Below are 14,560 nucleotides of genomic sequence, written 5' to 3'. Positions count from 1 at the left end.
TAATTCTCTGTATTTGATGGGAGCAAAAGGGTGCTATCTATTACGAGCTGCTGAAATCTGACCAAACCATCACAGGGAACCTCTACCAAACGCAACTGATATGTTTGAAGCGATAATTGACCGAAAAACGCCCAGAATATGCGGCCAGACATGAAACCTTAACCCTCTAACCCGCAAGAGTGCCTCAAGATATGCATTACAAAACACCAATTATCTCAAAAAGTAATTATAATTTAATTTTTTAAATGTAACTGTGACTTTAGTTAGAAATTTGTTAACATTTCCCTTGAAGTTCGTAATCAATTCTGACATTTAGTTTTTGTTCTGTCAGCTGTTTTGTGAGTGATTTTTTAAATCAAAGATTTTGCTAACTTTTAGTTGCCCGAATAGATCGAAATATTTTTTCTTAGTTGTTTTTCATTAGTTTTTCAATAAAATCGTATCATAATTATGGTATTTTACATCTAAACCGGCAACAATGCCAATGAGGCACTCTTCAACTTTTTGCAGCTGGTTCCTAAACTTAATTGGCAAATTAGTTTCTGATGGCTATTTTGAGTTTATTGGGTAATAATTACGATAAAAAAATTATTCGACCACTTTTTTTTTAGGTTTTTAAAGTTTGCGGGTTAGAGGGTTAATATTCTATCATGACAATGCTCGGCTGCATTATGCAATAACTGTTAAAAACTATTTAGAAAGAAGTAGTAGGGAAGTTTTGCCTTACCCGATAATACTCTCTCTGAGATACGCTTCACTAAAGAACAGAGTATCCGAAATTGCCTTGATTCGTTTTTGGTCTCAAAAGAAGAGCAGTTCTTTTGGTACGTCAGCCATATGTTGCCAGAAAGATGGGAAAAGTTCATAGCAATAATTTAAAAGTTAAACATTTAAAAAAATCTCGCATTTTTAATTCATACACCCAATATATGTATGTCAACAACAAATGGCAAAATGTAGTCAGGAACCAACAAAAAAGGGGAATAATTATAAATTCATACAAAAATTGCATATCATGTAATAACCGCAAGACCATAAATTGTTGGTATTAAAACAATTTATAAAGATTATAAATAAATAACAACAAAAAAAAAATATTGAAAAGAAAGATAAACAATTTTACCTTTTTTATTAATAAAAACACCAACTCTTAAACAATATATTATTCAAACTCTTCTCTATTAATTGTTTAAACATTGATACTGCTAATTTTTTGGTATTAAACAAATATTTGTGTGTATTCAACACAATAACAATTAATTTAAAATTAAAAGCGGTTCTTTTTATTGTTGCAATTTTTTATGCAGCTCTCAGCTATTTGTTGTTTTTATTTTATTGATATAACTTTGACTAACTTTGTTATTATAATTGTTATTATTATTTAATAATAAAGTTAATATTTATATTTTGAAATGAAATTAATTTTTTTAAATGTTAATTAAACTAGACAGGCACGATTGTGTTTATTTGGTGAATAAAAATTTATTGAAAATAATGAGAGTTAATTTTCGATAGAAAGAAAGTGTATTCTCATTCACAAACATATGGGCAATTCCATATCATTATACGTGATTTGCAAAAATAAGAGTATCTGAAAAATAATTTGCTCTTTATGTTCCATTCAGAGGGTTCGATATTTTAAAATAATAAAAAAGTTCTTTCGAAATATTGTTGTCCAAAATATTGAGCGAAATAAGGATATATAGTACGTGACATAAAACGGAACTCATTTTAAGGTACATGTAGGAATATGCGAAAATATTAGAATCGTGAGAGGCGTTATGTTTTCTTTTAATTTCTTACACTAAACGAAACATTTTTCCTTTACAATCCATAAGTCATATTTAAATAAAAACAATTGGTCAATTCACAAGGTCTCCTCTATTAGGACATTATGACAATATGACTGATAAGAGACCTTGTGAATTGACCAAATCTTTGGACGATTTTATAATAAATAAAATTTAATATCGTACGTGACATACCGTACGTAACAGATTTTCTCTTATAATAAAACACAATATATTCTGTAAATATATAAATACAAAAACTAAAAAAGTGAATAGAAAATATACATTCGGTTTCAATAAACAATTTGACAATAGCAAAAAAACAATCAGATTCAAATTCATTTTATACTACAAGCTAATTGGGAGCCTAGTTTTCGCCGCAATTTTAGCCTAATATATTAAAAAATCAAATATAATCAGTTTAAACAGTTATTTTTGTCTTTAACATGTTGTAATATGATCTAAATACTTTCACACGGTAACATTTTATTATTTTCTTCTATTCAAATCATCTTGAAAAAAGTTTCAAGGGTTTTGTTTTTTCAATCGTGGTAGCGACTTCAATTCTCGTGGAATTGCCCATATGTACATATTTGGATATGTATGTAATGTAACGGGAGATTAATAGAGAGAGGAAACACTGATGTCAACATCAGTAATTAATTCGATGTCAAAACAAAATAGACACATCAATTGTCATTTATAAATTAAGTTAAAGTAGCGCTTTATTTTCTTGTTATTTAGAGGTTAATTTAAGCGACTTGTATTTATATTTTTATATTTTCTATTACTAGAAAATATCTTTGGTGAATTTCACATTGTTTTTAATCTATTTTGAGTCAAATAACTATTTGTGTTTAATTTCTCCTTGTTTAGGCTCTATTGTGTTTTAGTTCTTCTTTTTTAATTTTTTAATTTACGATCCCATAAAGGTAATAGATGCTGGACCATTATAGATAGCGGAGTTCATATAGTAATGTCCGTCTGTATGTTGAAATCAACTTCCCGTAGCCCCCAAATAACTTATAAACATGATTCATACATCAATATAAACACACGTCATAGTACTAATTCGGTTCATATTTAAATTCTGGACAATCGGCGAACAAATGGCTGAGATATATGGACAAAACCAGGACAACCTCGATTTCTGATCTAAAACTGAATTCAATTTTCATTAGATTTTGTTCTATCTTCGTTTTATTTTTTTTTTTAATATTGAATTGGCAATATTTTGTAATTAAGTAAAGATGTTAATTAAAAAAAACCCAATAATATTAAACAAAATTCATGGTTTTATTCCAAAAATTTTCGTTTTACTCTTTGTGGAAAAGCAAAATACTAAAATAATTCCATTTTCGTAAAAGAATTCTTTGACAGCCCTGAACATTCACGAGTTTTTGGGTTAAATCTTTCTTGTTGTATGAATCTTCTGAATTTTTTTTTGGAAACTAAGGAAAATAATTGCGAGAATTTCGGAATTGAAAATTTCTATGTATGACTTAAAAATGCGGGATTGTTTAAAATTTTTAGCTTTTATTTTGAAACATTTGTACAACATAAATTTATTCAAAGTATTGGCCACATATTCCGGCAACATATGTATTCCGAGCCAAAAGAACTGGTTATCTTTTGAGGCTAAGAACGAATCAAGCCATTATTGGATACTATGTTCTAAAGTGAAGCGTATACCACAGAGTGTATTCTACATCGTTCGAAACAAATAATAGTCTGTGGTGGCAAGGTCTGGACTATAAAGCGGGTGAGGCAAAACTTCCCAACCACTTCACTCTAAATATTTTTTAACAGGTATTGCAACATGTGGCCGAGTGTTGTCATTATGCAATATTGGGGTTTCATGTCTGGCCGCAATGCTTGCATCAAACGAATCAGTTGCACAAGTTCCTGTGATGGTCTGGTCATATTTCAGGACCCTTTTTCCCACCAAATACAGAGAATTACCTTAGAGCCATTGATATTTGGCCTTGGTGTCAATTCGGCTGGTTGGCTGGTTTTCACATACGATCTTATACGCTTCGGATTATTGTAACAGATCCATTTTTCATCGCATGCAAGGATTCGGTGCTAAAATGACTTTCATAATTTCGGACATACAAAGGCCTCAGCTTCAATTCGTATGATACCCAATTTCCCTGCTCATAATAGCAGCTCATAATAGATATGACCCTTTGGCTCTCACCACATACAGAGCATTTCCTTAGCGTTATGGATATTTGGCTTCGGTGTCGAATCGGCTGGTTGGCCGAGCTTCACATACGATCTCTTACGCTTCGAGTTTTCTTAATGGATCCATTTTTCATCGCAAGTAATGATTCGGTGCAAATATGATTTTCTTTTATAGCATCAAAGTCTCTCGGCTTCAGCTTTGAATGAATCCTGCTGCACGCAAACGTTTCGAAATTGCTGCTTGGGTAGCTCCCAATGATTTGGCAAGCTCCACTTCTGAACAAACCATCTCTCGCTTGTTGAATCCGATGGAACCATAGGCTTTGTTAGCTATAACCTTTTTACATCTTTCTGGCAACATATGGATTTCGAGCCAAAAGATCGATCTGTTCATCTTTTGAGGCCAAGAAGTAAACATTCTGCATCGATCGAAACAAATAGTAGTCGGACGAATAAAGGTCTGGAGGCAAAAGTTCATTGTAAATAGTTTTTAACAGGTATTGCAACATGTGAGCTAGAATTGTCAATATGGAATATTTTGGTTTTATGTCTGGCAGCATATTGTGGGAGTTTTTCGGCCAATGCTCGCTTCAAACGAATCAATTGCATTCGATACAGGTTCCCTGAGATGGTCTGGCCATATATTAACAACTAATAATAGATAGGACCCTTTTGCTCTAACCAAATACAGAGCATTACCTTAACGCCGTGGATATTTGGCTTTGGCGCTTCATGTACGATCTCTTACGCTTCGGATTATCGTAATGAATCCATTTTTCATCATAAGTTGATGATTCGGTGCAAATATGATTTTCTTTTATAGCGTTCAAGCATCATTTCGGACATTCAAAATCGTCTTTCAAGGTCTCTGGGCTTCAATTCGTATGGTACCCAATTTCCCTGTTTTTAGATGACTCCTGCTGCTTGTAAACGTTTCGAAATTGCTGCTTGGGTAGCTCCCAATGATTTCGCAAGCTCTTGTTGAGTTTCATAACAATCTGCATGGAGTAATACGCCTTCAGTTCTTGGTATTTTAACTTTTTTGGCTGTCCTGAGCGATCTTTGTCTTCCGTATCAAAATCACCACTTCTGACCGGCACAAACTTTTTCTCACACGTTGAAAACGATGAAACACATTCTCCATAAGCTTCGGTGAGCAATTGGTGTGCTTCAGCGGCAATTTTTTTTTAAAATTAAAGAAGTAAAGCAAAACTTCCCGCATATGACTATTCGTTGATACAAAATTCTATATTTTCAAAGCAAAAAGAAACTTTGTTGTTTACACTATAATGTTTAAGAACTAAGTGCGAATAAATGACAGATATGTATCCATCAAAATGACATTTAAGTTATTAAAAACAAAAGCCGCGTTCAAAAGATACATCATCTTTTGTAAATCCCGCATTTTGAAGTCATACACCCACTACTTGTTAACCCTTAAATGCACAATTTTTACTTTTATTTTTCTATAAAGTATCAAATATTTAGTTAATTTTTATTTACTATATTTCCTTTAGCTTTGGTTTGATATAGAATTTCTTTAACTGAAACTTTTCGTACTCCATTTGATTTTGCTGAAGGAGAATCCGAATTAGTATCAAGCTTATTTTCGTCTAAAATTAAGTGGAACTGGAATGTAGACAATTGGCAACAATATGCATTAAAGGGTTAAACATTAAACACACGGACATTTTGTTATAAATTTTTGTTGGTTGTACCGACTTTGCACATTTCCAATATTAAACATTTATGATCAATCGAGAATATTTGGGGGAAATTTCATATCCCTAGGTCTGCTTTTGAAATTTCATTAATTTCCAAAATAAAATGTCTGTAAATCACAGGATAGAAAACAAAATTATTGTAAAAGTTTTTTTAGGCATTTTAACTTATTTGATCGTTTTTATACCCTACACCACCATATTGGGGAGGGTATAATGCGTTTGTGCAGATCTTTGTAACGCCCAAAAATATAAGTCTAACATCCACCTTAAACGATGTCCGTCCGTCCGTCTGGCTGGCTGTCCATGTAAACCTTGTGCGCAGAGTACAGAATTTTGAAGATATTTCAATCAAATTTGGTACATATTATTTTTTTGGCCCAAGGACCAAGCCTATTGAAACTGGCTGAAATCGGTCCATTATTTCACCTAGTCCCCATACAAATGTCCTGCCGAAATTGTACTATATCGGTCATAAATGTTTAATTTATAAATGTATCTCCACAAATTTCGCTCCAAATAAGTTTTATATATACAAAATTCATGTCATCAAATTTTGTTACGATCGGTCCATAATTAGTCATAGCTCTCATATAGACCCGCTTCCGAAAATCACTTTAACGTACATAAATCACTTAAAAATGTTGGTATACACACAAAATTCACCATAAATAACTTTCATGTAGACATAAATCACACGAATTAATTTCATGGTGATCGGTCCATAATTGGTCATAGCTCCCATATAAGGCCTACTTCCGAAAATCACTCACGAATATAAATTATTGATATTTTAAAAGAAAAAGGTTTTTTGCTCTTTTACTTAGTGTATTTTTTCATACTTGTTTTTTATTAAAAACTCAATTTACATAAAAAGTGTAGTTAGCACATTTGCACGCTAAGCTAACTCTATAGAAAAGGAAAGATGGGACAAAATGTTTAGCAATTGAAAGAAATTTTTTTTGTAAATTTCAAAAATAAATGGAAAATTAAAAGTGCTTAAATGAATTTAATATTTTCTTCAAATACCTAACTAAATTAACTTTCAGTTTATCATTTTCAAAGTCCTTTCAACCGGCAAAGGTTTAAAATTTTGTTGCTTAGATTCATTATAAAATTAGTTAAATATTTCGCTATTTTTTGTTGGTTAAAAAAATTCTATATTTTCTAATAATTCTAGTCATGTTATGGCGTGTTAAATTAATTTATAAAAAATAGAAAAAAAATTTGATAACTCGACTTACCCATCATTGATAACAGCACTAAACCGAAGGCTGTCATATTATGTTGTTTGCGATTTTATTTTTTATTTGATTTACTTGTTATTTGTCTAAATTATTTTGTTTTTTTTTTATTATTAAAAAAATTTAATTAATTTGTATAAATTTGTGGTATTTTGTAGTTGTGGTTTTTGTATTAGGAACTTATGTTTTCGAATATTTTTCTTTTGCTGATAAGAAATTTATTTAGGAACTTTATTTTGTTTTTCTTTCTTTCTTTAAATTGGCAAGAATTTTGTTACGTTTATTAATTAAAGTTTTGTACTCTTAATATAACTTAAATGTCATTGGTGTTAATAATTAGTTTTTTATTATTTTTATTTTATAATTCACATTTTATTTTTTTTTTTAGAAAAGTAGATTGTTATTATTTTGATTTGTTAAACACAACTAATCAATTGTTGTGGTGAAAGAAGGTATAAAATAAAACCAGAAACCAAAATCATTTAAAACTTAAACTCTCTTCTCACACACGCTCCTACCAATCAATATAGAGGGAGCAACAACAAAAATTAAAAATTCGCTCTCGTTTGTGGACTAACTGTTTGGTAACTGAGTGTTGTTAAACTTAGTTTAATTTAGTTAGAGTAAACTGCTTAAGAGCAGTCAAGTCAGTCAGAGTCAGTAGTGTTTTGGAGTAGAGCAAATAATTGTTTAGCCAACACTCTGATTGCTTGCGAATTCGGAAGTTGAGTGTTTGGTATGAGTCGGAAATTTATATATTTATATTGTATGATTTTTTTATTTTTTTTAAATAGTCATTGGCTGTTTTTTTTTTGTTTTGGTTGGCGTTATCGCTGGCTTATATGGTGAAAATTTTGTTGTTGCTTTAAACCTATACATTTGTATTTACTATTTATTGTTGCGCTGCCTTCAATTTGATAATGCAGACATTTATTCATTCATTAATTCATATTTAACAGATATATTGGGAATTACATCAATATATAAACACATAGCTGGTTATCAAATTCATTCAATTTAATGCAAAATTACCAACATCCCTGATTAAAGGGTGTTTAAATGTAATTATTACTTAAGTACATAGTACATATGTAGGTATTTAATTATTGATTATTCGCTATGCTTTCTGTGTTAAATCATTTTCAAAATAACGTTTTTTTTCAATGCTTCATATAAAATATACTCAATCGTTTTATATGAAGCTGCCATTTTAACGGCATTTAAACAATTTCTTTATGTCATAATCTGGCAATCTTAATACATTAATACAAAGCTGCCATATGGGCAATTCCATATCATCGTACGTGACATTTGTACGCCTATAGGGTGGAATAGATTTTGCAAAAATAAGAGTATCTGGAAAATAATTTGGTCTTTATGTTCCATTCAGAGGGTTCGATATTTTAAAATAATAAAAAGTTCTTTCGAAATATTGTAGTCCAAAATATTGAGCGAAATAAGGATATATCGTATGTGACATAAAACGGAACTCATTTTGCGGTACATGTAGAAATATGCGAAAATATTTAAAACGTGAGAGGCATTATGTTTTATTTTAATTTCTTACACTAAACGAAATATTTTTCCTTTACAATCCATAAGTCATATTTAAATAAAAACAATTGGTCAATTCACAAGGTCTCATATCATGTCATATTGTCCTAATATTTCACAATGGTTTTTATTGTTTTTCAAGCAAAAAATGTCCTAAAATAGTACTACTCTGTATTCTATTTTTATTGTGTTATCGTAACCAACCAGCAGAGACCTGCGCGGAATGCCTAAAAGTCGGTTAAGCCGAGTCGTGATATATTAGGACATTATGACAATATGACTGATAAGAGACCTTGTGAATTGACCAAATCTTTGGATGATTTTATAATAAATAAAATTTAATATCGTATGTGACAGATTTTTCTCTTATATTAAAAGAATATATATACTGTTAATACATAAATACAAAAACTAAAAAAGTGAATAGAAAATATTCATTCGGTTTCAATAAACAATTTGACAATAGCAAAAAAGAGTCATTCAGAGTCAAATTCATTTCATACTACAAGCTAATTGGGAGCCTAGTTTTCGCCGCAATTTTAGCCTAAAACTTAACTAAACAAGTAAGAAAGTATAGCCGGTCAAGCCCGACCATATAATACCCTACACTAAGTAAAAGAGCAAAGACATATTTCTTTTAAAATTTCAATAATTTATATTTTTGAGTGATTTTCGAAAGTGGGCCTTATATGGGAGCTATAACCAATTATGGACCGATCACCATGAAATTAGGTCGTGGGATTTATGTCTACATGAAAGTTATTTATGGTGAATTTTGTGAGTACACCAACATTTTTAAGAGATTTATGCACGTTAAAGTGATTTTCGGAAGCGGGTCTATATGGGGGCTATGACTAATTATGGACCGATCGTAACAAAATTTGGTGACATGAATTTTGTGTATATAAAACTTATTTGGAGCGCAATTTGTGTAGATACATAGATAAATTAAACATTTATGACCGATAAAGTCCTATTTCGGAAGGACATTTGTATGGGGGCTAGGTGAAATAATGAACCGATTTTAGTCTGTTTCAATAGGCTTGGTCTTTGGGCCGAAAAAAATAATATGTACCAAATTTTATCGAAATATTGCGACCTGTACTCTGCGCACAAGGTTTACATGGACAGCCAGCCAACCAGCCAGACGGACGGACATCGTTTAATCGACTCAGAAAGTGATTGTAAGTCGATTGGTATACTTTAAGGTGGGTGTTAGATTAATATTTTTGGGCGTTACAAACATCTGCCCAAACGCATCCGAGTGTTACCCGGAATTTTAAGATTTTTTTCTTTACAAACCATCTCCTGAAAATTTTGAATCGAATAAAACAAAAATTAGCCAAATCGCTCCAGCCGTTCTCAAGTGATGCCATTACATACATGGACCATTTCATTTTTATATATATAGATTAAGCAGAGATCACAAATAAGGGGTCCACTTTCATTTAATCAGTTATTTGTTACCATTTATCATTTAAATTTGTTCTTTTTATACCCTTCACCATGAGTGCCATGGGTATATCTAAGTTTGTCATTCCGTTTGTAATTTCTATATTTTTCATTTGCGACACCACAAAGTTATAGATAGCGGAATCGATATCGATATCGACCCCTTTGCTCGAAATTATCGTATGTTACAAAAACAGGAGAGCGCCAGTATTATTAAATTTCTTTGCTTTGGCTGGTATCATCAATACCAGCCAATAATCTTACAATAACCGATTTAGTAAATTGAATTTCACATACGATAAAATTAACTTAGTAATATTTCCATAAATATAGCGAATATCGGTATAATATTTTACTATGACAAAATGTAACATACGATAATTTCGCGCAAAGGGGTCGCTATAGCCATGTCCGTCGTTCCGTCTGTATGTTGAAATCAACTTTCCGTAGCCCCAAAATAACGTACATACATGCTGTATACATCAATATATCCGCCATAGACCCGGTTCGGTTGCTATTTAAAAACGAGATAATCGGCCAACAAATGGCTGAGATATTAGGAAAAATACCAGCACAACTAAGTCATTAATATAGACACTATGGGTATAGATATTTCAAAGACCTTTGCAACGGCGTTTATAAGGAAATAGTAAGTTTGGACCTACAATAGGTGAAAATCGGGGAAAATATTTTTTAACCTGAAATTTTTTCAGCAAAAAAATTTTTTGTCGTACAATTTTTTTCACTAATAAATTTCCAAAAAAAAATTTACTTTATTTTAAAATCCAAAAAAATAAAAAATTTAAAGAAATTAAAATAAATTTTTTCATGCTATTTTTTTTATTAATAAATTAAAAAAAATTAATTTTTAAATTTTGTTTATCTAAAAATATTAAAAAATTTTATTTCAAAATATAATTTATAATTGTAACTATAATTGTAATACAATCCTGTAATAACCAAATTGAATTTATGAACTCAGTATTTGATTTTTAAAATTTTACAGCCTAACCACAAAAGCCTTAATATGGACTTTATGTCTATAAAGTTGACTATTATTTTAAATTTCGTACCATAAAACAAATCTTCTCTATATATAAAAATGAAATGGTCCACGTATGTAATGGCATCACGTGAGAACGGCTGGAACGATTTGGCTGATTTTTATTCAATTTGAAATTTTCAGGAGATGGTTTGTAAAGAAAAAAAAATTAAAAAATTCCGGATAAAACTCGGACATTTTTTTTGAGTCCAGTCAACTGTAATAAAAAAGCTTCCTAAATTATGCTGTATAAATTAAGATATTTTATTTGCAAATAAATAAGAACAGGCAGGTTTATGTGGGTTGGAGAAACTTGAAGAACTAATATTAGTAAATGCTACCGGGCGGTCAACTAGTTTCAAATATAATTTAAAATGTTGTTTTATTATTTAAAAAAAAGCTTTTTGTTTTGAACTTTTATGTACATATTGTTTTTTTGTTTTAATTTTTTGACATTTCTTTTTTTATTTACATTCATTGAAAAATATTTTCATTTATTTGAATGTATGAGTTGGAAAAAGTTTTGAAAGCATTTTTAATAAAGAAAACAAAAGTTCTATTTCAAAATAAAGTCGACTTTAACAAAAATTAACTTTAAAATTTCTTTTATAGTTAGGCTGTTAAATTTGAAACTAAAAATTTTTTAGTGCATATTTCTTATAATTTAAGAGCATATTTTTCGTTTTTAAGTGCATTTTTTATGTCCATAAAATACTTAATAATTTTACAAAAGAAAGTCAATTTCGCATTTAAAAAAAAAATTGCTAATTTCACAATTTGAATAAATGGACGAGTTCTTTTAAGGTGTCTGATTAAAATATCCCGATTTAACCTGAAAAAATACATAAAATTTTCCTTTTATGTTGTATCTTCAATATGGTAACACTTTTCATATGTGAATTCAAAAACTATGAGAGAGAGAGAGAGAAAGAGTTTAATAATAAACATAGAAAATTAGTGATTTATTTTGATTCTGTTTCAGTTTTCACACAATCAAGAGAAAATTAATTTTTATTTAATGGTTTAAATTGTTAGTGGAAGATTTTTCAAAATTTTAATGTTTTATTTATCTTGGTTTTTTTTTGTCACACAAACAACAAATCCTAGGGAAAAAGTGAAATGTATTTATGCCTGAGTGTGTATGAAATACATATGTATTATTTGTGTAAATTAATTACATTCTGAAATTATAATCAGACGGGGAAGTACTTAAAGGGTGCAAATTGTGTTAATCAGTGGTACAAAACAGTGCCAGCAATGCCCAGCAGTTGTAGAGGAGACTGTTCCGAACTAGTGATTTATTATTATTTAGGGTGATAACTAGTTATATAACTAGCTATGTTATTATGTCCTAAGTAGGAGATCAATTGACACTTTTTGAATACAATGAGACTGTCTGATAGCCGGACCGAAGTAGTCAACGTATTGGATTCACATATCGAACTGGTTACTTGATTAGCTACATAACTAGTTATTTTAACATGTAAAAAGACATCTCCTAGACACTGCAATAACTGATTGATTGTTAACAAACCTTTCTTCGACTACTCTCCAATAGATTACTTTTGGTGGGTACAATAACTACTTTTTAAAGTGCAACAAAAAATAATCGTTTAAAGTGACTACTCTGTAGGTTACTTAGAGACAATAAATTGACAATTGACTTCACGCTAGGTTGCATGGGATGTCAGTATACTTAAGCAAAAAGAATATAAATTGTACGGCTAGTGACTACACTCTTGATTACTTAGAGACAGTTATGTGACAATTGTCTACACGCTAGATTACATGGGATGTATAAAGTAATCAATTGACTTCTTCTCTCTACTACAAAGAGCATATATATATCAAGTCCTCCAAAATATAAGGGAGGCATACATTGACTACTTGTTTAACTGCTGGGTAATACAATAATAATAACAATAACTAAAAAAACATCACTCAAAATGTAAATCCCACACCATCAATATCATTTTTTTGGAATTTAAAATTTTGTTTTTTTGGGGCGGCTATTTGTTTGTGTTTTTTTTAAGTTTAGTTTGATTGTTTACTTTTGATCGGATGGCCGGCCCTGTGAACTCTTTAATTTTTTATTTAATTTTTTTTTTCAAAGTTTTTGTTTATTTTATTTGTTATTTATTATTGTTAATTATTTATATTAAATCAGCACTTGCAAACACATGACGACATCACACTTCACGAAGCATAAAATACTAATTGTTGGGCAAAAAAAAAAAAAATAATTCACTGGACTTTTATTTCCCCCATAATTATAATTTCTAATTTTTTGCAGTTTCATGGCGGGGATTTACCTTCTAACAGGTCAATAAAATGTATGATTTTTTTGGTGTTTAATATATTTTTATTGGTCCATTTATTGAGATGAACTAAACCTGCTTTGGCGAAACCTGCCTGTGCCTGACTGTTAAGTAGAAATAAAGCTTTTGCACATCGAGCTTTGTCTCTTTATTTTTTTCGTCTTATACTTTTATTTTAACTGTCCTGCAAAAACATGTTCTTAAAGGTTTTTGAGCTAAAAATAATTTGATTTCAATGCCTTTAAATTAAAGCTCTTTCACTTTTCACTATATTTTGGAGGTCAATTTAAACAGCATTGAAAGTATTCTTCCAGATGATCCGGCTCAAGTTGGTATAGGAAATGAGAATGGACATAAAGCAAGTTAGTAAAATAAATCAGCATCCCTGCTACTGTTTATATTTGTCCCTGCAAGTTCATATTGCCATTTGAACTTGGAATCAGTGATAGAAAATTGGGAAATATCAGTGATCACAGAATTTTATTATTTTCGCTCTAAACCCTTTAGTTTACGCATTATAAGCAATTTTAGATATTTTGAAATTTCTATTGAAAAAATCGATTTTTGATGGAAAATATCAGTGATCACAGATTTTCATTATTTTCACTCTAAACCCATTATTTAACGAATTATAAGCAATTTTCGATATTTTGGAATTTTGTATTAAAAAATTGATTTTTATTGGAAATATCAGTGATAACAGATTTTCACTATTTTCGCTCTAAACCCTTTATTTAACGAATTATAAGCAATTTTAGATATTTTGGAATTTCTAATGAAAAAATCGATTTTTATTAAGAAATATCAGTGATCACAGATTTTCATTATTTTCGCTCTAAACCCCTTAATTAACGAAATATAAGCAATTTTATCTATTTTGGAATTGTGAACTAAAAAATTGATTTTGGTTGGGAAATATCAGTGATCACAGATTTTCACTATTTTCGATCTAAACCTTTTATTATCGATTTATAAGCAATTTTAGATATTATGACATTTTGTAATAAAAAATCGATTTTTATTAAAGAATATCAGTGATCACAGATTTTCATTATTTTCGTTTTAAACCCTTTATTTAACAAATTATAAACAATTTTAGATATTTTGACATTTTGTATTAAAAAATCGATTTTTATTAAGGAATATCAGTGATCACACAATTTCACTATTTTCGCTCTAAACTCTTTATTTAACGAATTATAAGCAATTTTAGATATTTTGGAATTTTATATGAAAAAATCGATTTTTATTG

At 29.9% G+C, this 14,560-nt stretch overlaps 2 protein-coding genes across 3 annotated transcripts in view; one reads left to right on the top strand and one right to left on the bottom strand.

Annotated features, from left to right (window-relative positions):
• LOC135949370 (trichoplein keratin filament-binding protein) overlaps positions 1-14,560 on the top strand; it is a 78,696-nt gene that overhangs the window by 48,575 nt on the left and 15,561 nt on the right. The window lies entirely within an intron of this gene.
• PGRP-LB (Peptidoglycan recognition protein LB) overlaps positions 1-14,560 on the bottom strand; it is a 29,594-nt gene that overhangs the window by 12,387 nt on the left and 2,647 nt on the right. The window contains exon 1 of one of the 2 annotated variants that reach the window (XM_065498912.1): positions 6,943-7,667. The exons of the other annotated variant lie outside the window; for it this stretch is intronic. Within the exon in view, the coding sequence (XP_065354984.1) occupies positions 6,943-6,979 (37 nt within the window). The 5' untranslated portion in view covers positions 6,980-7,667. Of the gene's footprint in view, positions 1-6,942; positions 7,668-14,560 lie in introns of those variants that run through there. 2 annotated transcript variants of the gene reach the window in all.

This window comes from Calliphora vicina, chromosome 1 (assembly GCF_958450345.1).
Source record: "Calliphora vicina chromosome 1, idCalVici1.1, whole genome shotgun sequence".
In the NCBI taxonomy this organism is placed as follows: domain Eukaryota; kingdom Metazoa; phylum Arthropoda; class Insecta; order Diptera; family Calliphoridae; genus Calliphora; species Calliphora vicina.
Note: the sequence above shows the minus strand (reverse complement) of the source record. Positions and strands in the feature narration are given on the sequence as shown.